We start from the raw sequence: 26,270 nt of genomic DNA, 5'->3' as shown, positions 1-26,270 counted from the left end.
TCATAAAATAGGAAACTTTGCTTAGTCTACGTCGGAAAAATTATTTTCAAGCGTGTCACGCTTAGTGAGAGACGTTACTAGAAGTATCTTTAAAATTATGCTCGTTCGCTTTTGATAAAATACTAGGCTCGTTAAACGTTGCTCGGAAAGTTCGTTGCGAGTTTCAAAGAATTTGCTCGACACGAAAAATCATATTGAGAAGTTTCTCGCCGAAAAACCTGATAGGTTCTGCAATGGTGGAATATTCGAGTTACACGAAAGAAACGAACGTTTGTGGAACAAAATGGTACCTACATACGGAGATGTAAGTCGGAACGAACTTCTCGAGCGGCGAATCTTTTCCAATCGCTGCAAAAATACGCGACAATTCAGGCCATGCGCTTGTCACAGCATATACGGTCCTCGGAGGCTGAGATTCGAACGTTCGTAACCTTATGGTCGCATAAGAAAGAATTTGATTACGATAAGAGAGATTCGACAGAAGGCTCGGTTGATCAAATTCACACGGCAAGTCGATGGCACAACGGCGCGACGCGTTACGTCGTGCGCAATCCTGGGCTCGCTACACGCTCGGATGACCTTCACGAGGGTTGAAGTCGTGGCAAACCCCATAATAGCCCTCGAACGGGTCCCACCCTCCCTGGTGAACAGAAAAGCTTCGAAAGTGTGCACAACCGCACAGTCGCCGCCCCTTGCATGGCGGCTCGAAATTTGATTATGCCCCTTCCACGTGGATGAATCCAACAGGATTCATCGTTGGTAGTACCCGTCTATGATTTATACCGCGTCTCTCTCCCATTCTTCCCTTTTTCTTTCTTTTTCTATTTCCCCTTACCGCAACGACAAGTTCTCTTTGTCGTTGCTCGGTGAAAGAGCACGTGCGTTTTACGCGACTGAAAATCATTGTTTCGATTATTAAACAATTTCATTTTAGCTACGTAGCTTGCGAAAAACGAAGGTAATTTGCAACATGACGGTCCTTTTAATTTTATTCGTGTCATTACATCGCATGGACGTGAGATCATGCTTGTCTCTTCTCTTAGCGTGGAAAATTGGAACGTAAAACTTGGAAGTTGGAAGGATCGATCGAAGATCGGCGTATAAAGATTCGAGTAGTCGAAACGTTAAATTAACTTTTGCAAATTTTGACCGTTTCGCGTCATGTGCAATTTCTCTTTCTTTAAGCTATATCGTCCACTTATTTTTACGAAGTTTTTATACATCACTTTTGTAGGTATTCATTGATCTAAAATAGTTCCGAGGGTGCGCGTCTAGCATGATCTAGAATAAAAAGGTGTAGATGATCGATGGTCATCGTAGCTAGTCAGAAATTTAGTTTCATATTGTTCGAGGACAATTGGAGGATAATCGGTCAAGTTTAATCGCCCACGTGTGGTCCACGTCTATCGTTCCACCTCGAAAACATTCCTTCTTTTTTGCGCAGAGATCGCAGTTTCGAAAAATTGGGATAAAATTCTATGCCGATCGATCGGTCATGTGCTCGTGACAGCGGTACAAGAAGATCCGACGAGGCATGCGGCCTGATGCAATGTTTTTTGTGTTTATCGAGCGATTGACCTTTTTCATTTACTCGCGAAACTTGCAGAAAAAATTTATTAGGTCAAATCAGAAAGATATTCGCGAACGTGTTAAAACGAAGATCCTCCAAAGTTCAGGCGCAACTTCTGTAAACTCGAAGTTGAGCGATCTTACAACAAAGTAAGAAAGTAAATTAGTCAAGATTTCATATTCATCGATACTTTTATGAGTTTTATATTCCATAATTGTACTGGAAAGTTTCTAATTCCGTTGAAATTCAAATTCGAACAGCCGCTGCTATTCACCGGTGATAAAAACAGCTTCCATGCCATGAGTTGTTCATTTACCGCTAACACGTTCGAAACACGGTGACATTCAAACAAGAGAACAATAACCAGTAAGGGAACTACTCGTTAGATAATACGGGCAAAAGGACAAAGCTTACTTACCCGTCTTAAAATTTCTGGGTCGTTCAACTGTCAACAGCTCTTTAATTAATTAACGACAACTGTAACCTGCGCCAATTATAATGCAAATTCCTCGGCAACGAGGAAACTAAGATATTCGATGTAACATAAAACTCCCTTCTCGTGTATGTTCCAGCTATTGAAATAAAATATTCCTATCGACTATCGTTATTATCATCGTTGCAAAAATTATTCTATTATTATTTTAAGTTCGTCGAGTTTATCATCAGCCGGTTTGCTGTTGCGACCACTTTGTAAGCTTCGAGTGGCGTGTACCTAAAATGCGTTGCAAAACGCAAGGGAAGACGAGTATACTCGTCGAAGGCAGAATACGTGCGGCTGCTATAACAGAGAATCAAGTCGTAACGAAATAACTAAAACGACAATAAAATATTGCCATTTGTTCCGGTTAAACGATAAATAAACGTCCCTATCCTTTCGAACGTTTTTCTAAAAAATTTAAATTCGAAAAAAGTGGTTGTAGAAATGTACGTATACGTATCTGTAGAGGATAGGAAGAAAGTTGTTATTGTCGAGCGAATTTGTTTGCGCGGGTAGCGCGATCAGGCGGAGCAGATCGATTCGGTGAAAATCGGAAAATCGAAACGGAAAGGAAGAACAAATTTTTCGATGAAACGGCTCGAAGGCTTTTCCACTTGGTTACGAGTCGTTGTTATGACGTTCAGGTTGAAAAGTAAGACGGATCGAGGGATTCTTAGAGAATTCTCGTTCGATCGGCCGATCCATCAAAATCGCGACAGAACGTTTACGTTTTCTTAGCGAAAAAGGTTTGGGTAAATATTGCCAGTCGCTTTTCCGGTATTTCTTTGAGCGTATTCTTACAAGCAATATCAAGAGCATTTCTGAAATAATCCTTTTTAGAATTTCTCAGCTTCGAAGAACTCTTAGCAAACTTTACGTAACTTTTATTTGGCATATTTCCTGTCGTTAGCGTCTTCTTTGATTGCTTTCTTAATATTTAACGAAAAATTGAATTTTTGCCACGAGTCAGCTATCCGTAAGTCCGCCAGGTAGATGTAATTAGCAAAATGCAGTTAAAATCGGTAAGTTGCTGAACGGAATTTCAACTTTCACGGATTTCATTCGGCAAAAACAAGTCACGGATTAACAAATATCGTACGTTTCTTTCGATGTTTTCAAAACATTCACAGCGTATTCAATAGCTATCCTAATGTCTCCGGATTAGCGTATTACCTTTGAATGTTTTGCTACTTTTGTAACGATTAAATTTTTGACACTGTGCTGCTATTAAAAATTTCAGACGAGAGATCCTCTTAATATTTTCGTTAAACCAATCTCTTTTTCTCTCAACTAGCTATTATTCGTTGTATCCATTTGCAACTACTCCAAGTTTTATCTAAACGATCGAAACGATCTCGCCTTCGTTCTATATGTAAACATCTGTTTTTTCATTATTATTTAATTCGATCCTATTCGTGGCGGTAATAATATCGTTACCGATTATTCGTTAACGAAAATAATAAACGTACCATAATACTAATCGGAATTTCCTTTTGTTTTTCGATCATCGACTATTCCCTTAATTGTTTCGTGTACTTTGTTATTGCGCACGCCGCAAGGGCGTGCAATTTTTAAAACTGAACTCCTAACGCGGTCAACCGGTCAAATCCTCTCTGATCGTCTACAAATATTTATCGTAAAAATCATTCTAAATGCTACCTGATTAGCAATGGAAAAATGTCTCATATTCGTTTGGTAAATCGGCAAAGAATCGATAATCCTCGTATCTGTGCAGCGAAGAATTCGAATTTCCCCACACACGTACATTTCTTCCAATCTACTGGAACTTTTAAAAAAAACCCTACTCGTTTTTTCCTTGATTTACCTATACGTCGATCTATATAACGATGTCGTATTTACGCAAACCGGTATATCACTTACTCGGAGTTGTAAACATCGTGTCGTGGAATCGGTGGTAAAACGGTCGCGAAAAATTCCCGAGGCCGGTTTTGTACAGGAGTATCGTTTCGAACAGAAGGACGAACTTGCCGCAAGTGTAACAGAGATAGATAAAGCGGGAAAATAGGTGGCAACCTATGTATGGCCTATGGCTCGTTCTCGCGAAGGGTAGCTTAACTTGGAGTGTTACAATAAATCAAAGACGCACTTTTGCGCAGCTCCACCCTCGTAACTTTTGCAGAATACCGTTCCATAGAGAACACGACTATCCCATAGCAGAGCCGACTGTCCTGTTTCATTGTGTCTAAAGTGCCTTCTCGCCGGTTCCATTTCATCGTACGTATAAACAATTTATCGTTGCTTCCTGTCACGCATCCATAGCAATCGGATTCGATATCGAACGTCGAGAGAAACGATTCGAAGAGAATTGTAATACCTTTCTAGATTTTTTAATTGCGGTGTTTAACGCGAGCTATCGCAGCTTCCGAACTTTCGATTTTTTAAAGTTTAATTCTTTCAACGTTCCACCTTTTAACGTTTCACGCGTTCCAAATGTTTCTAGAGCTTAGATCTCTTCGACGTTTTAAACTTTCGAAAAATCGGAATTTCAGAGCCTCGGAGTCTCGCGATCCTTCGTCGTTCCCAATGTACGAAATTTTCTCGCGATGATCTTGATCTAATCCTTTCATCGGTCTACCTTTGTTTACGGGTGTCAGAATTTACGATTTTGGATGTAATTTGAAGAGACAATTTTGTACGGATTTTCTACTTGAACGTTTTATTAGCGTACTTGTGGTTTTGGGTATTGCAGTTCAAATTATGCAATAATCTACCTATTTTTAGCTATAATTCTTTATTTGACATTTTTCTTTATGACTTTTTAATTCAAATATATTGACGTTGTTTTTATTTCGTAAATGTCGTACTTTTATAAAGTAGTTGCAAAAGAAGGATTAGACAAGGATATTTCGTCAAACTTAATTCAACTATGTCTAATTTATTTGATAATTTACTTTAATATATATTGTACCATTTAGACAAGCAAAAGTTTGTCTAGATTACAATTTCGTCCAACGTATGTTTTTATTATACATCACAACAATTCCGATCGAGTTATTCAATTTTACATTCTGATACATTTTACATATGTTCTTTTCACATATATTATCTATAGAAATTATTAATCGTTTTTAAATAATTTGATCCGATTTGCGCTAAAATTGCAATCAAATATTAAAAAAGTATACAGCGATCTTTTTTTTACATTATATTATCATGAAAGGATTGTTACGCTTTTTGTACTTTACAATTATTTATCGAGAGGTGATAGGTATCGTCAAAAGAAATTTATTGAAAATTTGGAAATTTCTTTTGAATTCAATGACTATCATATAAAATTTCGCTTTTGAAATTTCAAAAACGATATTTTAACATAATCCTCTCGATCCAATAATGTAAAGTTATATACCTTAATTTAAATCATCTATTATGATCGATAAAGACAAAGTAATTCGCGACAAAATAGATGACATATCTAACGAATAAAATTAAAGGTATATAGCACAAAGGTAAAGATAGGCGTCGAGCACGGAGAGCTTGGAATCGACGATGCAATTCTTGTTGATCCGCCGAATTCGCCTCTCTTTCTTTCTTTATTTCCTCTTCCTCTCGATCGGTTGACTTTGTCAAAAGGGCAAGAGTCCGTGGCCGTGGCGACCGATTAATTTCCGACAAAAGGGGCTGCGTATCTCATAGCCCTCGATCGGCCCCTCTAAAGCCTACCTTCGCCCTTCGTGGAGAAGCGTGTGTCCCTTTCTCCTTCACCCTCGTGAGTGGGGCAAGTTACCTTTTATAATGAAACCATCCAATCCGGAGTGGAGGGTGGGCACACGACGTTACTATATTACCGTAGGGTGAACGCTGTCAGATCTAACAGTCGCTCTTAGAATACCGTGCTCCGAAAGTGCACGTTGCAGGAAGTTGGTAAAAAAATATCGACGATTTCTCCAGTAACGAAATTTGAGCATCGTCCAGTCGTTACATAAAATCATCGAAGAAGCGTCTCGTGGAAATCGAAGAACTTTTTATCAGAGGCCATTTTCAAATTCATCGACATGTGCGACGAATTTAGCTCAAGATTGTTTCGGCCTTGGAGCAACTTAGATTCGCGGGACCACTCGAAACATATTGAGGTACCTGTTGGTCGAATTGCCACAGCCGATATCGTTAATTCTTCCGATGTAAAAGAAGAAACGGGGTGTTACAACATCCTTATGATCCGTGGTAAAGCGATCGAAGCCACTTCCTCGACACTCAACGCTTCGTCTTTCGACTTGCCCGAGAGATCTTTGAGACTCAATGATAGGCATTCCACCGAAGATGACAGGCCCAGTGGGGAAAATGATCATCCGTTGAACGCTAATTCATCGCGTATGACCGATCATATGAGAATGCCGTTTGTACAGGGTACAGTAGATCCTGTTTTTCATTCGATATACAGCCAAGATTCGTTCCGCAAATTTAATTCTCCGCACTCCACTTCGTTAGACGCTATGACGGGTATCTGTTTACCAACACGGGTGGGAATAACCTATCCACCCTGGATAGATATTAGAAAAATGCAGATTTATAACGTGCTTCATACCTCGTACGATATTCGAGGCAATCTCCATGCAGAGACTATGGATCGTGCCGCCGTTCAGATGTTACAACAGCAAGTGGAAAAACCGAAGAAATTACGCACCAGGAGATTTAAATGCAATCAATGTAACGTCGCGTTCAGCAACAACGGGCAGCTCAAGGGACACATCAGAATACATACTGGTAAGCTTCTTAATACATTTATATACCCGGAAATTTCTTAATATATTTACCTACCGGTTATTTATAAATACTCTGATATCCAATTATTTAAGGATAGGATAAACTTCTAGGTCGCTTCTTAAGTAAACTTTAATCGAAGAGTTGTGCTTGTTTTTGCGATTAAAAGCCTGTATACTTTAGCCCTAGAAACTTTTAAACCGTCGAATTTGTGAATTTTCGAACTTTCGATATTTCAGTGTTTCAAAACATTAATCTTTCGATGTTTCGGAGTTTCAAAGTCTTAGATCTCTAAAGCTCTAGTCTCTCGATTTTGGAATTTTCGTATGTTTAAATTTCCATGTTTTCAAATATATTCGGATATGGAAATAATCCAAATTTTCAAACGTTCGAGTATCGAAATCGTTTAGCTTCCAAATATTTACGATTTAAGTATTCAAACACGAGTCGTCGCGTTTCTCTTTTTTTCTATAATCCTCGTTTAAATTCTTCCTATTCTTGACATCGTATAAAAACAATTTCTAAAAGAAAATATTTTCTAATTACAGGAGAAAGACCATTTAAGTGTGACGTGGAAAATTGTGGTAAAGCATTTACAAGAAACGAGGAGCTAACGAGACACAAGAGGATTCATACCGGACTTCGACCACACGCGTGTCTCGTTTGCGGAAAAAGCTTCGGAAGAAAGGATCATCTGAAGAAACACATGAGAACACACGAAAATCGAGATTACAGATTATCGGCGGCTGCATTGGGAATGTTTACACCGGGTCATATTCTGTCGTCACAAGGACTTATATTTCCACATTATAATTTTCCAACATGATGTATTTATTCTTGACGACTACTTTAATTATCATAAAGCATAAATATATCATATATAATGTATAGATATTATATTGAATATCAATTTATAGATATTGATATTCAATGATATCGATATTGATATATGTAGATATTGAATAATGGTTGTTATCTTGATAAAATAATTCTTGATCTTTTTCAAAAATTATTTATCAAGGTTGTTTTATAAATCGTACTATATTTTTGATACAATATCCTTTATAACACGTTAGCGAATAAGGATCGGATCAATGCTAGTCGAATGTACATACATTATGAAATATTTGTAAAAGAGTTTATAAGAGAGTTTACAATTATTTATACATATATTTATGACAAATAAATTGTTATCTATTTTCTCAATTGATAATTTTCAATTTTATTCTTGTCAAATTCGCACGTTCCTTAATCGATTCAACTTATAACGTACCGAATCGGTATACGTAACGTTTAGCAAACAGTAAAGAGATTTTTAATCGAGTTCTCGATTTTCGACAATTCTCGACAAAATTTATTAACTATTTTTCCTATTTTAATCATCTGCTTCTAAATTATTAAGTCTCTCTAAAACTTCGTGGTCCAGTTTTACCTATAAATCTATTAGAATTGCACGTGTAGAATATTCTATCACTGTGCTATTGCGTTTTATGATATCGATGATGTTATGATCGTCAGTTTTCAAAGCAAAATAGGCGACTGTAACGAACGACGATTCTTATGCTGAAAACAAATTCTCGTTTACAAATCACTCGCCTCTCGGAGCAACTTGAATTGTTATTTACTCCTATTAAAATCTCTGAAGAACTTTACTCCCTCTTACTATGCACCCAAATATGAAAAACAATTAACAAACAAATTCTATATGACACAGTGATTTTTAATAAATAAAATGGCCAAGCAATCTCAGAGCCTACAGCGAAGATATAAACCTAGATGAAGGATTAAGAGCCGATATCCATTCGCAAATAAGTATTTACAAATAAATTAAAAAATAAGCGTTTAATAAATACGAAACGTTAAGGATCAAAAGCGTCGAATATCGACACCACCATTTTCTCGACAATTAAATTTAAGATGGCTGCACGAAAATCCAGTTCGAGGGGTAGAAAAATCTCATTCGTGTTATAGGGTGGCTGGCGGAGAAGGGCTGGTACAAGGGAGAACGAGGGTTGCGCCCTTTTGCTTTCCGGAAGGGTCGGTTACCGCGTGTAAGTCTATCCCTGCCCTTCTTCCGTTTTTTTTTTTGTTCACCATCGTTTTCGTTGCAATACGTTCTTACGCGACAGTTCGTGGCCGCATACGTAAATGTTTCGGTGGATTGTGGGGTGAGTAACCGCGAGGGGTAGTTGGCCAGATTGTGGCGAAGAAAAAAACTCGAATTCAATTAGTTTCCCCTCCGAGGAGATTATTGCGCGGCTATTACATTAGGTCTGCGGCGAAATCGTTGATCGTTTAGCGAATCGTGGGGCAAAGAAAATTTAATACGCGACGCTATATTTCAGAAATTATACCTACGTCGACGTTAAAGAGCACCTGAAGTACGTTAATCCGCACTGTTGCTACGAATCGTACCGCGCGTTGTAAAATTCTAAAATTCCAATAGAATTCTTTCCTACATAACGATATCGTTGTTTTAATGTAAATTTATATCGCGTTGTAACGTTTATATCTTTGGCGTAATCTTAAGACTCGTTGAAGCAGAGAATTTGCAGGAAAAATTGATTTACGTGAGATGAGAAAATCCAGTCAGCTTAGGACTGCGTTTTTATACGAGAACATGCGGATTTGTGGTTGTGCGTCGGGTAGCAGCATCCCTGCTGAGACGTGTCTTCGAGCTCGTCGACACCTACCTGCTCATTTACTGAAATACGACAACGTAGGTTCTTAATTTTTTCACCTGTTATAAATCAGTCTTTTATTTATTTACTTCCTTTCGGTATTCGTTACACGTAAATACCCGCAATGATACGAAATACGTTTCTGCTTCTATAGTTTGTTCGCAGACACGAATTTTGCTGCCTGGAGAGACGAGGTCTCGATTTTGTGGTGTTGAACGTTTGCTTGAACGTAAGCCAGATTACCTGTAATCCGATTTTATGGTCCTTAATCTCGGATTACCACAGAACCTGTGACGCTTCGATTGTAACGTCAGAATTTCGGAAGGTGTGTCTTCAACGTCATTTGTAGGTACTTGACCCCAAAATAAGCCCTAAATACGCCCAAAATGAATTTATTTCACAATGCTGATTGAAACTCGAGCTTTCCTTTGCTTCCTTCTAATGTTTATATTTACATTTTTCATTTCCGAATACCGTAATAAATTAATCGTACGATTAATAATCTGCGACGAGAATTCATCGTATAATTTATACTTCAACTATGACGACAGGATCGTTACTACCCAAAAAGTAAAGGTAAGATATTTTCATTTAACACGGTGCGAAGAAATAACACAGTTTGCGCGTATGTTGGGACGAAGAAACGATTTGATCTCGATTTCTGGCAAATGCTATTACTCAACAACATCGGGAACGCTATTCAAAAGTTTGTATTCTTTACTCGACACCCCATGGATATGAGATACGATTATCGAAAGAATACCGAGGGAACAGGAAGAACACCCGGTGCGAAGACACCATTGATTCCGTTTCGACGACTCGCGAACGGAGCAACACTTGCTCACGTTTCACGTGCAATTCGTTTCAGTTTTCCATTGAAAACTAATTGCAAGTACAACGATCAAACACTCTCGCTACTTTTTCTTCTCGTTGCCTAATTTAATTGTTTCGTGCCATAATCTCTGAATTATTTCCTTAAAAAATATTCCACGATATGGAAACGTGGCTCGATTGGTCAACGATAATCCGACCGATGTAACAAAGTTAAAACGATATTTTCTAACAAGAGATGCTTCCGACTCTCTCGCTTCTTGCTCGCACATTGTTAAAAATTATCAACTGTCAAATTTTCTCAGTTTCAGCGATTCCTTCGCAGTCCAAGAAGCATTCGATCTTTACTGTCATTCGCATTCGCTCGATTCATAGTCACTGACGTGCATCTCGCTCCCCGGGTGGTCCTGTATATCGGAATGTTTACCCAAGTCATTGTTACGTCTCTGACACTCGATGCGTTCCTTTTCCCGTTTAAGAATCGTTTAGCCCCTAATAGACGTCGAGGCCTCGTCGCCCGGCGCTTTCAGGTGGCCATCGACGACTATCCCCGTGCTCTATAGAGTGCACGACTCCTGGGGCGCGTTGACTCGCTGATATATGGATCGTTCGCGATCACAGAGTTCACGCACGACGAATATCGGGACGTTTGGTTGGTCGTTTTCAAAGAGGAACGTTAGCGAGGCCGTTGTAGAAGAATATTTCGTGAAAAATAGGAAAAGAAGAGACGCACGGAGTCAACTGTTGCAGCTTATTTATTTTAGTTAATCGCTATTTATTTCCTCTGTGCTGTTTTATCTATTTTAATCTATTTGGTATTTTAATCTGTTTTATTCTATCTATCTGTCGTAAACGGTCGAGAATGGCGCGGGTAAATTCACTTCTTCTTTTTCCTCTTCCTCGAAATACTCATCTTCGTATCTGTTTCCTCCGTGGGAGTCTTCTCCACAGGTTTCGTCAACATCGTCTCGTACTCGGCTATCTTCTTCATCGACCAAGGTCTTGGCGTCTTAAACTCCAAATCGATATTAAACGCCCTGTCACCGTTGTTACTCTTCTTCTTCACTTTGAATATAAATATATTCGGATTTTCCGCCTTGGCGGTCTTGTCGGTAGTTTCTTCCTGATCGCACACTTTTTCCGTCACTTTCTCTTCAGATTTCTTCAGTCGAGGATACAAAGTAACCGTTCTACCTCCTGCAGCCGGAGGTTGATCAATTTCGTCCATCGCAACAGGCCGAGACTCCTCGACGCAATCGCACGGAGGATCGTATTGCTGTTTCACCTCCTCTTTCTGAGTTCTAATCACCAATCTGTTATCATTGATAGTAACTTCCATCTCCTTGTAAGGCAATCCCTTCTCCGCGATCTCTGAACGAAGTTTATGAGGTCTCTGAAACTCTTTGGAATCAGACGGCATCGTGGGACAACACGGTGGAGGTTTTTCGATTTTCGGTTTGGAAGCAACGGGTCTCAACGAACAGATACTCTCGGGATAATCTGCAGGACTTCTATGCTTGGCCACTCTTCTTCCAACAGCGGAGGATTCGCAACAGGGTGGACACGGTGGCTTCTTATCCGACGGGGGACATCCACATTTGTAAGTTGCCAGCATCATATTTTATAATTCGTATAATTCGTGCTTGTTGCAAGAAGATAGAGAAGGAAGAGGAAAAAGAAGAAGGTTAAAAGACAGGGTTTACATGGGGGAGGGTTAATTCACGAGTTTGGTTAACGAGAACGGAAAATGGATGGATGGATCGGTCGAATATTATGAACGTGTGCGATTTCTCCAATGTCTTGAACTAGTTGCAATAAAAATCGATTTTCAAGTCCGTTTTAATCTGTCAGAACATTTATTAACCCCACCCTTCTTAAAAATACCTATAAAAAGTAACTAATATCTAAATTACGAATTACAGGTGTCAGATAGTTATGCTTTAAAATTGGTCTTCCGGTTTGCCGAGTTATTTAGCTTGTCGTTATTAAATTTGTTTATCGGAATCAGAGATGTATGCCTGCCCGCCTATGCCTCCTGTACCCTGCCCACCGGAATGTCCACCCTCGAAACCGAAATACGATCCTTCTGCGAGATATTACCGAGAAATCGGGACTGCGGTGATCGGAAATCATTTGATAATTCGTATGGAAAGAGAAAAGGGAAAATCGAAGAAGTTGAAAGGTTGGGATCCTCCGTGCGATTGTGACGTGATAGAAATACAGAGGCCGACGAGCACCCAAGGGCCGAAAATATTGAAGGGGACTGACAACAATCGGATCCTGTTCCGTGTCGAGTCGAAGAACGCCGCCGCGAAAATAGACGAGGAAGATACCAAGCCTCAAGCCATTTCTTACGAGGTACAAAGGTTACGTAGAAAATATTAAATATAAAATTCAAGTATAGAATTAAACACTCGGCCATTAGTTTCGTATACGATGGACTGAAAAATATTGATTACACGTACGTCGTGTATGATCTTTCTACAAAGGTTTGAATTGTAAAAAACAGATAAATTGTTACTTTGCGTGCGAGTAAATTATCGTATCATTTGGAATACGCGATAGGTAATAAAATACTATTGACTATAATATTCAAGGTACTTGTATAATTACGTACGAATTTAAGACCGATTTTTTGCACAAGTATAAAGAATGTAAACAAGTATAATGTACAAATGTAAAACAATGTAACAAGTATAAAGATGTAAAATCGAAAAATGGATAGAAATATAGTATAACAAATGTTAATGTTACGCAGGTTGGCCAATGTAGAGGAGGTCCGAACACGAATAATCAGTGCAGGACGTTCACTATTTACCCCGTTCTCGATGGTTCCGATGCCCAGGAAGTCCATACGGATCGCGTGACCGAAGGAAACGAGAACGTGTTCATGTTAAAAGTGAAAAAGAAGGGTATTTCCGTTGATGAACCGAGAAGAAACGTAGAACTCGAGTTGAGAACGCCTAAACCACCGACACCACCGGCACCACCTCCGGAAGAACCGATACATCGACAACCGACCCGAAACGTTGATTTTACGCAAGACGAAAATGATACAGCGACGACGATGTCAAAAACAAAATTAAGAAAAATTAAAAAACGAGGGAAGAGGGGAAAGAAATAATTTAGAATCTGTAAGAAACGTTTTATCGTTTGAAAAAATTGAAAGCACGTAGAGAAGTAATTAAAGGCCACGCTGTTTTGCATAGTAAAATACATTTAAAGGGAAAGTAACTTTAAAGAATTAAAAAAGCTCGTCCTCTTCCTTGTAAGGATCTAAGAGAAGTTTTCTCCAGAATCATCAGAATCGTTGTTACATCGCCAAAATTTAAAAAGCGGGACAGCTTCTAAAATATCATCTACAATCCGCAGAAAGTCGCCTCGGAATTATTGAAAATGCTACTAACAATTTTTCTATTTAAAAAGGCCTCGGTATTAGCATTGTCAACACTTACTGAGTCATTGTTACAACGAACTCGCAGGTACATCGTCGTTCTACGTATTTACGGCGAGACTACCGAACGATTTCTGAATGAACTTGCAGACGGGATTCCTCAATGAAGTTCGCAAAAATGTAAGAACAGGTCTGTGATGCGTAAAAGCGTGCGAGTCAGCGTGCCACCTTCCTCATTCATCTATAGCACAAGCATCCGTAGAAAATTGTTTCGTTACGGCCGGACGAATCGTCCTCGATGCTCCGCTTTCCCGAAGAGGTCCTTGGATTGTCAACGAGGAATCGTCAATGAGGACGATCGATGATGCGACGCCTCTCCTGGGACCTTATTGTAAACCGTTCGAATTAACATTGTGATCATCCTTGTAATTGCCTCTAACGCCTTCTTTCCTTTTGTAATCGTTACTTCACGACGATCCTTGCGAATGACAACGGGTATTCTGCGTAGCGAAACATCGACAAACTTCCCAGAGGAATATAGAATGGTTTTTTTTTAAATAATTCTTCTGATTGCACGCTGCGATTACGGGAAATTTCGGTGAATCGGATAGCTTAACATTTTTAGAATATTATTGTAATTTGGAATCTCTTGATCATTCTTACGGAGGTCTTTGGTTTCTTGGTATCTGTACCGAGCTAATGACGATGCATGTGCGTTAATTACATAAGAGTAACAATAGTATTGAATCTTTGATAATCTTCTCTACGATCTGATGTTTGTAACTTTTCTATATTTCCAACGGCAGAAAAATGATCAATTTCTACGGAACAGGTAATAATTCTTTCGTTGAACAAGTCTAACGCGGAGAAAATTAAACGAAAAGGTATGAAGGAATAAGTAAGAAAAGCGTGGCGTGTCCATAATCGCGATCGTGGTGGCAGTTTATAAAACTGTCGTTCTATCCGTGTGGTCGGCTAGTCTAACAAAAGTTCTGGTCAATAAATTAAACGAACAACGAGAAGGACGTGCTCCCGATGTACGAAAAATAGCGTGACACGTATGATCGCGGCGGTAGGTGGAAGAGCGAACGTCTGTTCCAGTGGCAGCCTGTCGTAAAGAAAAGTCTGCGGTCACCGATGAATGGAACGACAAGTGGCCAAGATATTATACGTGGGACGAATCTCTTCAACGAATAGAAAAGGATCTTCTCGAGGGAGGAAATTGTAGGGTGAAAAAATAATTGGAAACTTTAGTAACAGAATGAAGAATTTTCGTATGGTTCTACGTAAGCTTAAGAATCTCTTGTAAGATGTACAAACAAATCTTTAGACCTTCGAGATACTAAATGGAATAATTTTTCTAACATTAAGAAGATTGTACGAAGAACGATTGTTCTAATATTAGACAGTACTAAGAATTGTTCTAACATGAAGAGAAGACAGTAACTAGTTCTCGAAAGAACGTTAAGAATTTTGAAAGTTCAAGTTCAAGTAAACCCTTAGCTCGGGCAAGCTGTGGATGGAGATCAATTAAAAGGCAAATCTTTCTCTTGATTTTATCAATCCCTCGCTCGATGCTTTAAATTAAAATTCCTCTGTATCGTAGCAGCTACCTATGCTCAAAGAATCGATAGAAGATCCTTCAGTTACGCCCATAATCGTTCTTTGGAAGCAACGTGGATCGTTTCATTTTTCATAGAATGGAATATCCTTCCCATGATATCCACGATGTTACGCTGAAATATCGTCTTCATTCGGTGTTCTCCATTGTCTGCGGGTCCTCGTATTTTTTTCTTAATTCTCTGACACTAGAAACGGGGCTCTGGTGGGCGGGTGGCTATTCCTGCTGCTTGGAAAAAGAGTGAATGGCGTCCAAGTCGAGGTCCATTCAGACGAGCACCTGACTCCCGACTTTTTCAATCGTGAGAATCGGTTCGAAGATTTTTCGGGGTCGATTCGACGTTATGATGAAAAAACGAGGGAAACCGAGAAGAATCCGTGGCTCCTCCGAGCCCTTCAGACCAGTGTTTAGGGAAAAGTGGTTGTGCTAAACTTCTGGAGAGTAACTTAGTAGAAGAAGATGTTCTTCAGGATGGTCGAAACTTTTGTGCATTTCACGGCGAAACTTGTACGCAATTTATCAATTTTCGAATTTCAAATTTCCAATTTCGACTCTGACAGAGATTCTGTAATTTTTAAAAATGATATTAAAGGGACTTCTTACAATCGAAGGAAAAAGACGTCGCAAGGTGGACGAAGCTCTTGCGATTCTTAAAAGAAACTTTGTATTCTCTTCTCAATTTTTAGCTTTACTAGATGTTATATTTGAAGATATTATATTTATCGAAAGCAAACTTTACTAAAAAGCTATTCTGCAAAAGTTTCTCAAGATTTTCTTTATTTTCCCAATTTATTCTTCTATTACCATATTATATTTTACACGAATATTATTCGTCTCTACTGTATTGCTATTAGAATATTGTTCTTAAGAATATACTTCTTAACTGGTTACCTAATAGTTACCCTAGTTACCTTAACTTCTTAGTGGAAGAACGATATACAATTTATTTTACGGTAACTGTTCTAAAAGGACCCCAAATTCGTTGTGGCTTGATCTCAGAGGACGTAAATAAGAGTTGTTTTCCAGCCAACTTGTTAACATTAGATGCTGTAGCTTTTGTGATGTTGCAAGTTGGGACACAATAGGATTGTACAACCATACCTAACGTTTTACTGGTAATTATATGTCAACCGAACAAATAGCCGACGTCGACGAATCAATTGTTAAGCGGTTTTCAGGGAGGAGCTGTTCGCTGTGAAAATAAATCAGTAGTCAAGGATTAAAACGGCCACGCTCAGAAAAAGACGCGGTCGCCACTTGTGGATTCCGTCTGAAGGTAACGAAATTTCTACGGAATATACCTGATCTAGGACAGTGGGTCTGAAAGCTATTTCAAGCCTCTGAAAATTGTTTCAATGGATCTCCCATAAATTTCTTACGTACTGGAATACTCCCGACCCGATAATTAACGAGTTTCCTAATGGCTGCGAATATCTTTGATCGAAACAGCTTTCCACTGTCTGTTTTCGACCGAATCACGTTGCACGATCGTCAGAAAGTTGCTTAAATTCGGCGAAAATATAAGAGAAAATAGCATTGTCCTTTTTGAAATATTAAAAGTCTCCCTAATAGAGACGTAAAACGAGATTAAGAAGATTAAGCTCGAACGTTAGTTTCGAAGAATATTTCTATCGCGATCCTATTTTAATGATACATTTCTTCTTTCTTTTCTGATACATTTTATTCCAACTTGTGTGTTCCTGCAAAAATGGACAATTTTAAACGATAAATCAGTCTTTGGTGATCCGCGCGAAGAGAATTAAACGGAGGAATGAAAAATAAGAGTGGCGGAGGTTTTACAATCGCGATCGTCGTGGAAGTTCATAAAAGTGTCGATCTCTCTGTGTGGTCTATCGGTCTAACAAAAGCTTTGGTCGATAAATTAGACGGGCTACGAGAAGAACGACGCTCTCGATGTACGGAAAATAGCGTGACACGTACGATCACGGCGATGGAAAAGTATACGTCTTTTCCAGCGGGAATCGATGGCAAAGAAAGGTCCGTGTGGTCAGCGATGAATGGAACGACAAGTGACCAAGATATTATACGTAGGACGAATCGCTTCTACGGATAGAAAAGAATCTTCACGACTTCTTCTATAAAACACGTTCGACGTCAAAGACTGGTAATATTTCATGGAATGTTATAATCGAGGATTTTCACACGGCTGGTCGTGCTGAAAAAATAACAGCGTTCCTGGTATTATTAAAAAAAAGTATATTTCTTCTTTTAATTCTCTCTTCTTTTAATTTGTACGTAATTCGACGCATTTTCTTCGTTACTATACCCATTGTCGATCATCCACTACAATCTCCGTTCCCACCTGATGATACAATTTCCCCTCAATTTTCTCTCAAATTTAAGCTAAACCTCCCCTATCGATATCTCCCTGCCACACGTGAACTCCAATTCGCAATACGTTCGAGAATAAATAAATAATATATATGCAGGACTCATAATAGACAGCTAAATGCACGCATGGCAGGTAGTGGAAAACGTGTGATTTCTCCTCGGGTGGTCCGCGCCTATTTCATTCGGAACCGCAACGAAAAGTCACCGACATCCAGTCATTCACGAAACGTAATATCATCATTATAGATCTCGTCGCACAGATGCGTCTCTACAGGGATGCATAGATTTCGTTTTTATATTGCGGTTACCGCGGCCATTGTGCTTGGTCTTGACGAAAGAAATGGCTGGAGAACCCCCACAGAGAAGAGGATCGCATCACTGCGGGGTTGGATCACTCGTTTGCTACCCCTGTCGACAGCTACTGTAATCTGTACACGCTTCCTGCGCGGATTTCTCACTTGGCTTCCCCTCTTCCGGGACCATTACCTATCCGGGACTGTGCCAGATATGCAGCCAACGTGTACGAGAATCTGCGACAAATTGAGCTGCTCCTCTTGGAACGAGTTTAACACAGTTCGTCAAAGAGACGGCTGGTTGTCCTGGGGTGAATCTGATGTGGTTATTAAGGTTGAGATTTTTGGACGGATGTCGACATCTTTTCCAACAAGATATCGTCCAATTTTTCTTCAACGAGTTTTGATCGTAGGGCGGAAGTGTGGAATGGAATGGAATCGTAGGAAATTTGCGTTGAGATGCTTAGGTAAAATTGATAGAAGTTAATCGGAAGTGAAGACACGGCTTACATGCGATAGCTTCAGTTTCGACGATCTTACGCTATCGGTGCATGAAAATTTCTAATTTAAGAAAGATGAGAAAATTATTCTCAGAGTATTAATGCGTGTCGAAGCTGAATCAAAATGGTGCTTGTTCGTATCGTTACATCGAGTTAATCGTTCGTTATTTATTTCCGAAGCAAGCAGAACCTGCAACTTCAGTGTCTTTCGATCGACGGCTGTTTCCAAATTCACGATTCATCGTCAATCATCATCGTCATTGGCGTTGTTAAAAATTCTCAAACTCGATTCCGAGTCCCTATCATGCTGGAACCACTGATCGTACTGACAGTATTAAATTGTTTCTTCATGTTCAGCTCCACTGTCACAACTTGCGCGTTATGGTAAACAAAATATCATAAGCTTCTTTGCTTCTTGCTTTTCTCTTAATGCACGCGTGTTCGGCAGGTGGCAATATCGAACTCATCGGTGCTGTTTCAAGAAAGATCCCATGTCACAGAGCACCAGGTGGAATCCGTCCAAGTCGAAGAATAATCCGTCAAAGAACAACAATTCGTCAAAGAACAATAATTCGTCGAAAAACAGTAATCCGTCGAAAAAACCTGTACACTCGAAACAGGATAACCTTGTAAATTCGGTCAGTCGCAGCAAATCGAATTCAACGATGAACCGTGAGAATAAGAACAGGAAGAACTCGAAGCACAAATTGAAATCGAAGTATCTGTCGAGGAGCAAGACACCTAGCGACGAACGACTGTCATCCATGTAAAGAATATTTGTTAGAATTCTGTTAGAGAAATTAGAAGCTTGAATTAGCGAGGAACTTTTCTGGGTCGGCTGTTCGAAATTTTATCAGTATTTTATCAGTATCGCTAGAATTCCTTTCGCGATCTTAGAGATTTTAGAAACTTTACCAACTCTACTAAAATTAGTAAATTACGATTATTCTAAAATTATTAATCGTAGATTTTATACCTGTAAGGGACGAGAGACTGAAGGATACAATTGGTTACGTTGCAGGGAAATGATAGGAAACTGGGAGCTGGAAGATAGAGCGAGAATGTCAGAGGCGTCGCAGACTACGAACGACCCAAAGTCGGCGGTGGTGATGGAATATTCAACGGTACAAAAGATCGTCCAGATTTTAGACAATGACGCGGATCTTATCGCCACGAAAATGGCCATGAAAGATCTTAATGCTAAGCAAAACGTGGAAGAGAAGAAAGTACCGATTTCGAATCTGATGGAATCGCAATTTGATCATCAATCTATATCTGAATACACGCCTCAAGAACAGTATAATTGAATTTTGTGAAATAAATCTAACAGATTTCTCATATATTATTATCGGTTTACATTCTGTTATAATCACGAGCATATGGATGATATTTATAAATTATTCGAAACATTTCCTATTAACTATTTTATATATTTGGAATACATATTTGATCTTAACGAGATTTTTATTTTTACTTCGTCGTAACGAGACATTTTAACAAATCCTATCGACGCTATAAATCTTCTGACGGATCTTCGCTTATGGATACTCGATATTTATAATTCTTCTGAACGTCGTTGAAACAGTTGTTTCCTCCGTAAGATTTATGGCGCAGTAGAGTTTCCGCAGAGCTCAAACAGCACTGAACAAGTCGTGACATCTTTGCTTTCTCACTGGGCTTTTTCCAACTGCAACGTTCGCTAGAATCGACTTCCTCGAGGCTGATGGAATTTGGGAAGCTGTAATACGATTAATCGATGTTTGCCAGAGGTTAAATTAATGTAAGAACGCGATACTTTTACCACTTTGAGAATAAACAGCACCAAATGCAAGCCACGCAAATGGTATCGCATACAGCGAGACCATCAAACATTTCGCCAGATGTCTCAATATTTTCACTTCGACGATTTTACATTTTCGTTGACATTTAAAGGCTTGTACGATTTCCAGTTTTCTGGGCTGTCGAACACTGCAAACTTCCGGCGACTGACATGTCGTCTCTCGATGGTTCAAACGATCGTGGTTTGTATTTTTACGATTGTGTATTTTTACGATATTCTCAAGAAATTTGTACACAAACGTCAAGAATAAACGATCTTTTCGTTATCGTGCGATATTACAAATTTTTATGAATTTCAAGAAACTTTCAGGAAAAGATTGGAAGACTATTTCTTAGGAAATCTTAAATGAAAATAGGAAATAATTATTTCCTAAACTATAGCAAGATTCCGCGAATAAATCTTTAGAAATTGTAACGTCAACAAAGATAAAAAGAAAAATGTGGGAGGAGCTTCAAGCTAACAGCTTTAAAAAATTCAAAATTTCCCTCCGTGAGACAATTTTCTTTTTCGTTCCTCACCACGCGAAAACCGATCGCGTAATGGTTAGTTTATATGGTTTCCGTTTCAAATGTTTCGCGTATACAGAGAATCTCGAGACGATAAGAAAAAAGAGAAAATTCAGCGTCTAATTTCTTTTCCATGTGAACCACGTTGCCCCATTGCGCTTCCTGTATTTTACGAAGGTGGGGAACACATGGGCCAGACTAAAGAAATTGCTCTTCTCCGCACAGATAGCGCAGTATCTTGTCGACTTCCATAGGTTGAACACAGCTTAGTGGAAATTTTGGATCTCGTATTGAAACAACACTTATGACATCTGCTATCTAAAATTCGGTGTGATAATTTCTGGAACGATTCATTCCATTTGGAGAATAGTTTGGTAAGTAAAACTATCAGTCAAAATACCTCTAATTTGTTTTTAAATTTTGTATTTCTATTATCACCGAAAAAATTCGTTTGATTTCTATTACAGTTTCTATTACAAGCGAGTAAATTACGTAAAGAGATTATTTTTCGCGTTAGGAGAATGCAAAACGGTAAAAATAAATTTTAGCTGTGTGCAATTTAAATTTGAAGTAAAATTAGAGTCGATGAACGCGTGGTACTAATTCTGAAAGGGATATATAATTTTATATTTATCTAACGGGGAACAATATCTATTATCTCGTTAAATTATCGAGTAACGTCTAACAAGAATCAATCTGCGCGTCTTTTCCTGCAACTGGTATAAACGACCAGGTTCAAGGAACCACGAGAAAAGAAATATCGAATCAATAGCACTTTGACTTAATCACTTTTCAAGTGGAAACTCGTTCGCTTCCCACGCGTGACAACGCTCGACATAAATACGTGGTCGAACGTTCTCTTATCCTGTCTCGCTAATGGGAGTTTAACCAGAAATATCTTTTTACAAAGAAATATCGATTCGTCTTACTCGGGACATTTTTACTGATTTGGTAAAAGTCGATTGGTTCCGAAGGATCCGTGGTCACGAATGTAAAACTATTCTTTTGAATCCTCTGTTACCTCCTCTAGCATTTAAAATGGAATTATCTGTTGAAAGTAGCAGAATTAGAGATTCTTGTGTGAAATGAATTCAAAAAGCTAAGAAACATATTCTATTGAAGCCTTCTTTAAAATACCAATAAAGAAAGAAGCGAGAATGAGCGAGGGTAGGAGAAGAAAAACAATTTTATTAAATATATATTTAATTAAATTAAATATTAATTTAAATATATATTAAATATATATTTTTATTATATATTATTTAAAACAAAAAACAAATTTTATCCGAGAAGAACAGCAGTTTTTTTCAATAATCGTAATTATCCGTGTATATTTATGAATTTATGGAAGAAAAGTTAAAGATGCGATGATATGGAACGCGTATGCAAAAATAAGTAAAATATCCGAAGCATTGCTCACGGACATCTCTTCATTTTCGTTCTCCTAAAAATACAAATAAAGATAAAAAAAAGTTTCTTGCGAGATGAAGATGTGAAAAATATGAAATATGGGCGAATACGAGATTTTTTTAAAAAGTAAACATTCGCTGTCGAATCGTAATAAAATGGAAGAAGGAACGAATAAGAAGACATGGAAGAATCGAATTCGTCGATCGAGAATGCACCTACAATTGCCTTCTTTTCGTTGTTTACATCGATCGCGCTTTCTCTTCCACTGATTTATGAGTTTTCCGATTTTTACGCCGATCTAACTAATTTTGCTCACGTTCGAGCGATCTTCGACGACATGGCACTCGATTTCGTGGCAGCTTTCTCCGATCGAGTTACGAAAAGAAACAATTGGCTACACCTAAGATTCGATAATGATGCAATTCACCGGCAATGTATAATTCCGATCACGTCCAATTTCTTTTTTCTTTTTCTCGCGTTGTCAGGTGTTCCTCTGGACGATCGTTTCACCTTCGAGATTCGATGGTTTCTTTAATCGACAAGGTCAAACGTCGCGTGAATTTTCCTCGTTCTTCGTCATGTTCGTGACATTAGGAAATATTACTATTGTAATAATTGTAATTGATAAGAATATTCAGCCGAAGATAAAGGTAATTAAAGTTTCAAAAGTCTTGTAAATGTTTCCTTGATTTGGATGATTTAGAGAAAACGATTGGATAAAGATCAAGAAAATGAAAAGTTAAGGAAATTTTTCTGAAATGCGTTTCGTTTTGTTCGAGGTTCGCGTTTCTTAATTTGACAATGCGCTAGAAATTTCGGTGTCCAAAGTATGAGGAGACACTGAAATTACATCAAACAATATTCTCTTTCCCTTTTTGCTAGAATTCTAGAAAGTTTAAAAAATGTATAAACATGCATTTCGCGTTATTTGTGATTATTATTCCTCGATTCAACGATACTTCGTTTAAGATATCGAGTGTATTCAAAGTGTTAAGTATTCGCTATTATATTTAAGTGTTCAGTACACTGAGGATATCGCGGGGCGCCTATGAAGGTTTCCTCCACGAAAAAAAAAAAGAAAAAAAAGAAAAGAAAAATACACTGAAGATATTAAAAAACGTTGGAATCACTAGAGGCAAAGTAAAAACAAAAATAAAGTATTTGAAAATAGTCTTGGAACTATGCTATGCAGTTAAGAACAACATGCTTTTGAACTGGCAAAAACAGTCATGGATATTCATTTCTGATGTTTATGACATAATCATGCTAATTGAAAGTCCAAGTCCGGGGCCTGAGTAAAATCAAGGATTCTCAGTCCCACTATAATTTAGCAAGTCTTCGTAATTGAAAGCTTGTTAAATGCCGTATTAGTTAGTCAAGGACTCTGTCGAATATAATAATTTTACATAATCTAACGAGATTTAATGTTTCGAGGACAGAAACAGAGCTTAAATTTCGTGTAAAAAAAAAAAAAAAAGAAAAGGGATCGAAGGGGCGACAATGAGTTCTACACTTTGTGCGCAAATATACTTATCGAAAGAGCGTGACGCATGTCAATACCGATTGTTAATGCGTTGTTCCCGAGATAAATCGTTTCCCCTGCGTGAAAATTGTGTGCGCAAGTGAAAAGAGATAACGTTCCATGGAATTCGGACTTGGTCAGGTTTTAACGCGATTTACGATAACGTGGTCAAGGTTCGAGATTTCTGTTTGAGGCGAATGAAAATGAATTTGTTGTATTGTAGCGCGCGATGACGTTGCTACCACCGACCGTAGAACAACAGAAACGGATAAACGAGGCAGTTCCAACGGATCCTGAAGCGAAGAAACGCGATGTGGCCGCCATACGCGAGTGGCTGTCGAAACAACCTCATCTACCTAATCATATGGGTCTGATTTTATTTGTATACTTTAAACGAAGCAAGGAAAGATGTTATTTTGAGAAAAATGTTCTTGAAAAAGCATTTCCTTCGTCCATCATTATAAATCTCTCTAAAGATCATAAATTACTTAAATTTAAAGACTGAAGATCTAAAGATCTAAATTTTAATTTGAAAATTGCTTGATCACAGACGATGCGAGGATTGAAAGATTCCTATTTGGTTGCAAGAATAGCATAGAGCGATGCAAGATGATTTTGGAGAGATATTTCAGCGTGCGTACCGCGATTCCAGAATTTTTCGCCGTTCGAGATCCGTTTGCGCGAGAAATTCAAGAATGCTGCGAAGCAATGTAACTAATTCGATTATTTCATTTGGAATTTAATTTTTTCTAATTTTCCCCAAGATTAACTTAATATTTTACCAATTTACCATTAGCCATTATTTCGTCTTACCATCATTAACCAACGAAGGACACCGCGTAACTATCTTGCGATTAAAAGACACTAGTACAGAGAGGTTTTCCATCCAAGCTATCTCCAGGAGGATTCTTATGGTTCTGGATACTCGTTTAATGGAAGAGCGTTGTCTATCAAACATTATGGTTATCGATCTCGAGGTATTATTTCATAAAATTAACATTATACAGTATTCTATTTTATAAATAAAAAATCATTTCATGAAACTTGTATTATGCGATATTTCATTGTTTAATTTTCTTTTTGATTTATTTAAGTCTTTAAATTTTTGATTAGGGATTCAGCATGATTCATTTTACGAAGTGTAGTCCAACGCAGAGCATCGTCCGGAAGTCGATGTTGGCAGTGCAAGATAGCATGCCATTAAGACTGCATAGAGTCCACTTCCTTCACGCGCCTGCTTTCATTGAAAGTATTCTAAATATATTTTACCCTCTATTAAAGGATCGACTTGTACAGAAAGTAAATGATCGCTAAAAAATTGCTTTGATTTTCATACATCACAATTTTATTTTATATTATAATACGAATGCACTCTTCGTTTTTAAGTTTTGCATTCATACCGGTGGTGGTGAGGAATTGTACCCTTACATGGACAAGGATATACTTCCAAACGAGTGGGGTGGGAAAGCAGGCACCCTGGATGAATTAAATGGTTGGTGAAAGATGTTCACTTTTTACAAATTTCTTGGAAATTTGTTGTAATTAGATCGCGGCTGTTTACGGAAATTTAGACAAGTAAAAATGTACAAAATGCAGACAATACGTAATTTTTCTAAAAGTGGTTATGATCCTTCTCTCCTTTTTTAGACGCGTGGAAAAAGAAAATTGAGAAAAACAGAGATTGGTTTTTGCGAGAAGAAAAGCTCAGCCGGACAAACGAAAAAGCCAGAGTTCCAGAATCTAAATCAAGACTTCTGACGGAACTGGATGGATTACAGGGTTCTTTCAGACAATTAAATATCGATTAAGATCTCTCGAATCAAAAATTAACTTTCTCTATGATTATTTTCTCGTTTGTACCTTATTTTCAATCTGATATTGTACCGTATTTAAGATTGTTTTTGTATAACAAAGACTATCTTTTACGTCTAAAGGAACAGTTTGGAACTTGTTCGATTCTTAAATTAGACTTGGTGAGAACGCTTCGCAAGTTCTAATTCAGATAGCGCCACAGGACCCTTCCGAACTTTGGAACGTGTTCCAGTTGGTATATTTTTGTTTGAGTAGAAATTGATATCGCTTATCTTATAGAAGTAACGTATGAAATAATGTTTGAGATGATTAATCGAATGATCTTATCATTGATGTATCCAAAATATACTGTTCTGCTATTTTGTAATGTTTACTCAATATTAACAATAAACTATTTTTTTACATAAATATTTTATATGGAATATCCTTCAAAGGTACATTCTACTATCTAAGAAATGCACTGAACTTTGGAATTTTACAAACATATTTAAACAAAATTACGAAAAGATAAAAATTTTGTAGTAGAAGTTAAATTATATGGAATTCTTTTTGAAATTGCCAATTACTACCGTGGCACGTATTATTATGAATAGCAATAACATTGTTGCAAAGATATTGGATGATAGCCCAATGCAGAACAGAGATTGCTAAGTGAAACGCAACTGCTTGATGCACATCAGACAACTCAATATCGTTTGCAATAAAATTGTAGAAAAACTAAGGCACTACTGACACACGTTT

General features: G+C 38.1%; 5 protein-coding genes and 1 long non-coding RNA gene across 7 annotated transcripts; 4 read left to right on the top strand and 2 right to left on the bottom strand.

The window, feature by feature from the left end:
• The first annotated feature begins 6,484 nt into the window (after window positions 1-6,484).
• Window positions 6,485-7,664, top strand: LOC132911874 (zinc finger protein 677-like). Its single transcript, XM_060968883.1, has 2 exons — window positions 6,485-6,770; window positions 7,316-7,664. The coding sequence occupies exons 1-2, from the start codon at window positions 6,500-6,502 to the stop codon at window positions 7,591-7,593; spliced, it is 549 nt and encodes a 182-aa protein (XP_060824866.1). The 5' UTR covers window positions 6,485-6,499; the 3' UTR covers window positions 7,594-7,664.
• A 2,344-nt stretch (window positions 7,665-10,008) lies between these two features.
• On the bottom strand, window positions 10,009-13,326 carry LOC132911957 (uncharacterized). Its single transcript, XM_060969023.1, has one exon. The coding sequence runs from the start codon at window positions 11,895-11,897 to the stop codon at window positions 11,157-11,159; it is 741 nt and encodes a 246-aa protein (XP_060825006.1). The 5' UTR covers window positions 11,898-13,326; the 3' UTR covers window positions 10,009-11,156.
• Window positions 12,290-13,640, top strand: LOC132912070 (uncharacterized). Its single transcript, XM_060969178.1, has 2 exons — window positions 12,290-12,637; window positions 13,038-13,640. Exons 1-2 carry the CDS (start codon window positions 12,290-12,292, stop codon window positions 13,401-13,403), a joined length of 714 nt encoding a protein of 237 aa, XP_060825161.1. The 3' UTR covers window positions 13,404-13,640.
• A 4,988-nt stretch (window positions 13,641-18,628) lies between these two features.
• On the top strand, window positions 18,629-20,383 carry LOC132911958 (BEACH domain-containing protein lvsF-like). The gene is made up of 3 exons (XM_060969024.1): window positions 18,629-18,823; window positions 18,888-19,205; window positions 19,461-20,383. Exons 1-3 carry the CDS (start codon window positions 18,744-18,746, stop codon window positions 19,744-19,746), a joined length of 684 nt encoding a protein of 227 aa, XP_060825007.1. The 5' UTR covers window positions 18,629-18,743; the 3' UTR covers window positions 19,747-20,383.
• Window positions 19,849-20,793, bottom strand: LOC132911964 (uncharacterized). Its single transcript, XR_009659122.1, has 2 exons — window positions 20,241-20,793; window positions 19,849-20,177 (listed from the first exon to the last, which is right to left on the bottom strand). It is a non-coding gene; the product is annotated as an uncharacterized LOC132911964 (long non-coding RNA).
• Window positions 20,794-21,021: 228 nt separating this feature from the next.
• Window positions 21,022-25,937, top strand: LOC132911955 (alpha-tocopherol transfer protein-like). 2 transcript variants are annotated; one of them, XM_060969016.1, is made up of 8 exons: window positions 21,022-21,159; window positions 21,253-21,316; window positions 23,941-24,085; window positions 24,268-24,427; window positions 24,514-24,694; window positions 24,831-25,016; window positions 25,104-25,209; window positions 25,365-25,937. In XM_060969016.1, exons 3-8 carry the CDS (start codon window positions 23,947-23,949, stop codon window positions 25,523-25,525), a joined length of 933 nt encoding a protein of 310 aa, XP_060824999.1. In that variant the 5' UTR covers window positions 21,022-21,159; window positions 21,253-21,316; window positions 23,941-23,946; the 3' UTR covers window positions 25,526-25,937. The 2 variants fall into 2 exon arrangements, with proteins under 2 accessions (XP_060824999.1, XP_060825001.1); XM_060969018.1 differs by lacking the exon at window positions 21,253-21,316.
• Window positions 25,938-26,270: the final 333 nt, after the last annotated feature.

The sequence above is a fragment of the Bombus pascuorum genome, chromosome 11, assembly GCF_905332965.1.
Source record: "Bombus pascuorum chromosome 11, iyBomPasc1.1, whole genome shotgun sequence".
Taxonomy (NCBI): domain Eukaryota; kingdom Metazoa; phylum Arthropoda; class Insecta; order Hymenoptera; family Apidae; genus Bombus; species Bombus pascuorum.
The sequence above is the reverse complement of the archived record's forward strand: the minus strand, read 5'-3'. Positions and strand labels throughout refer to the sequence as shown.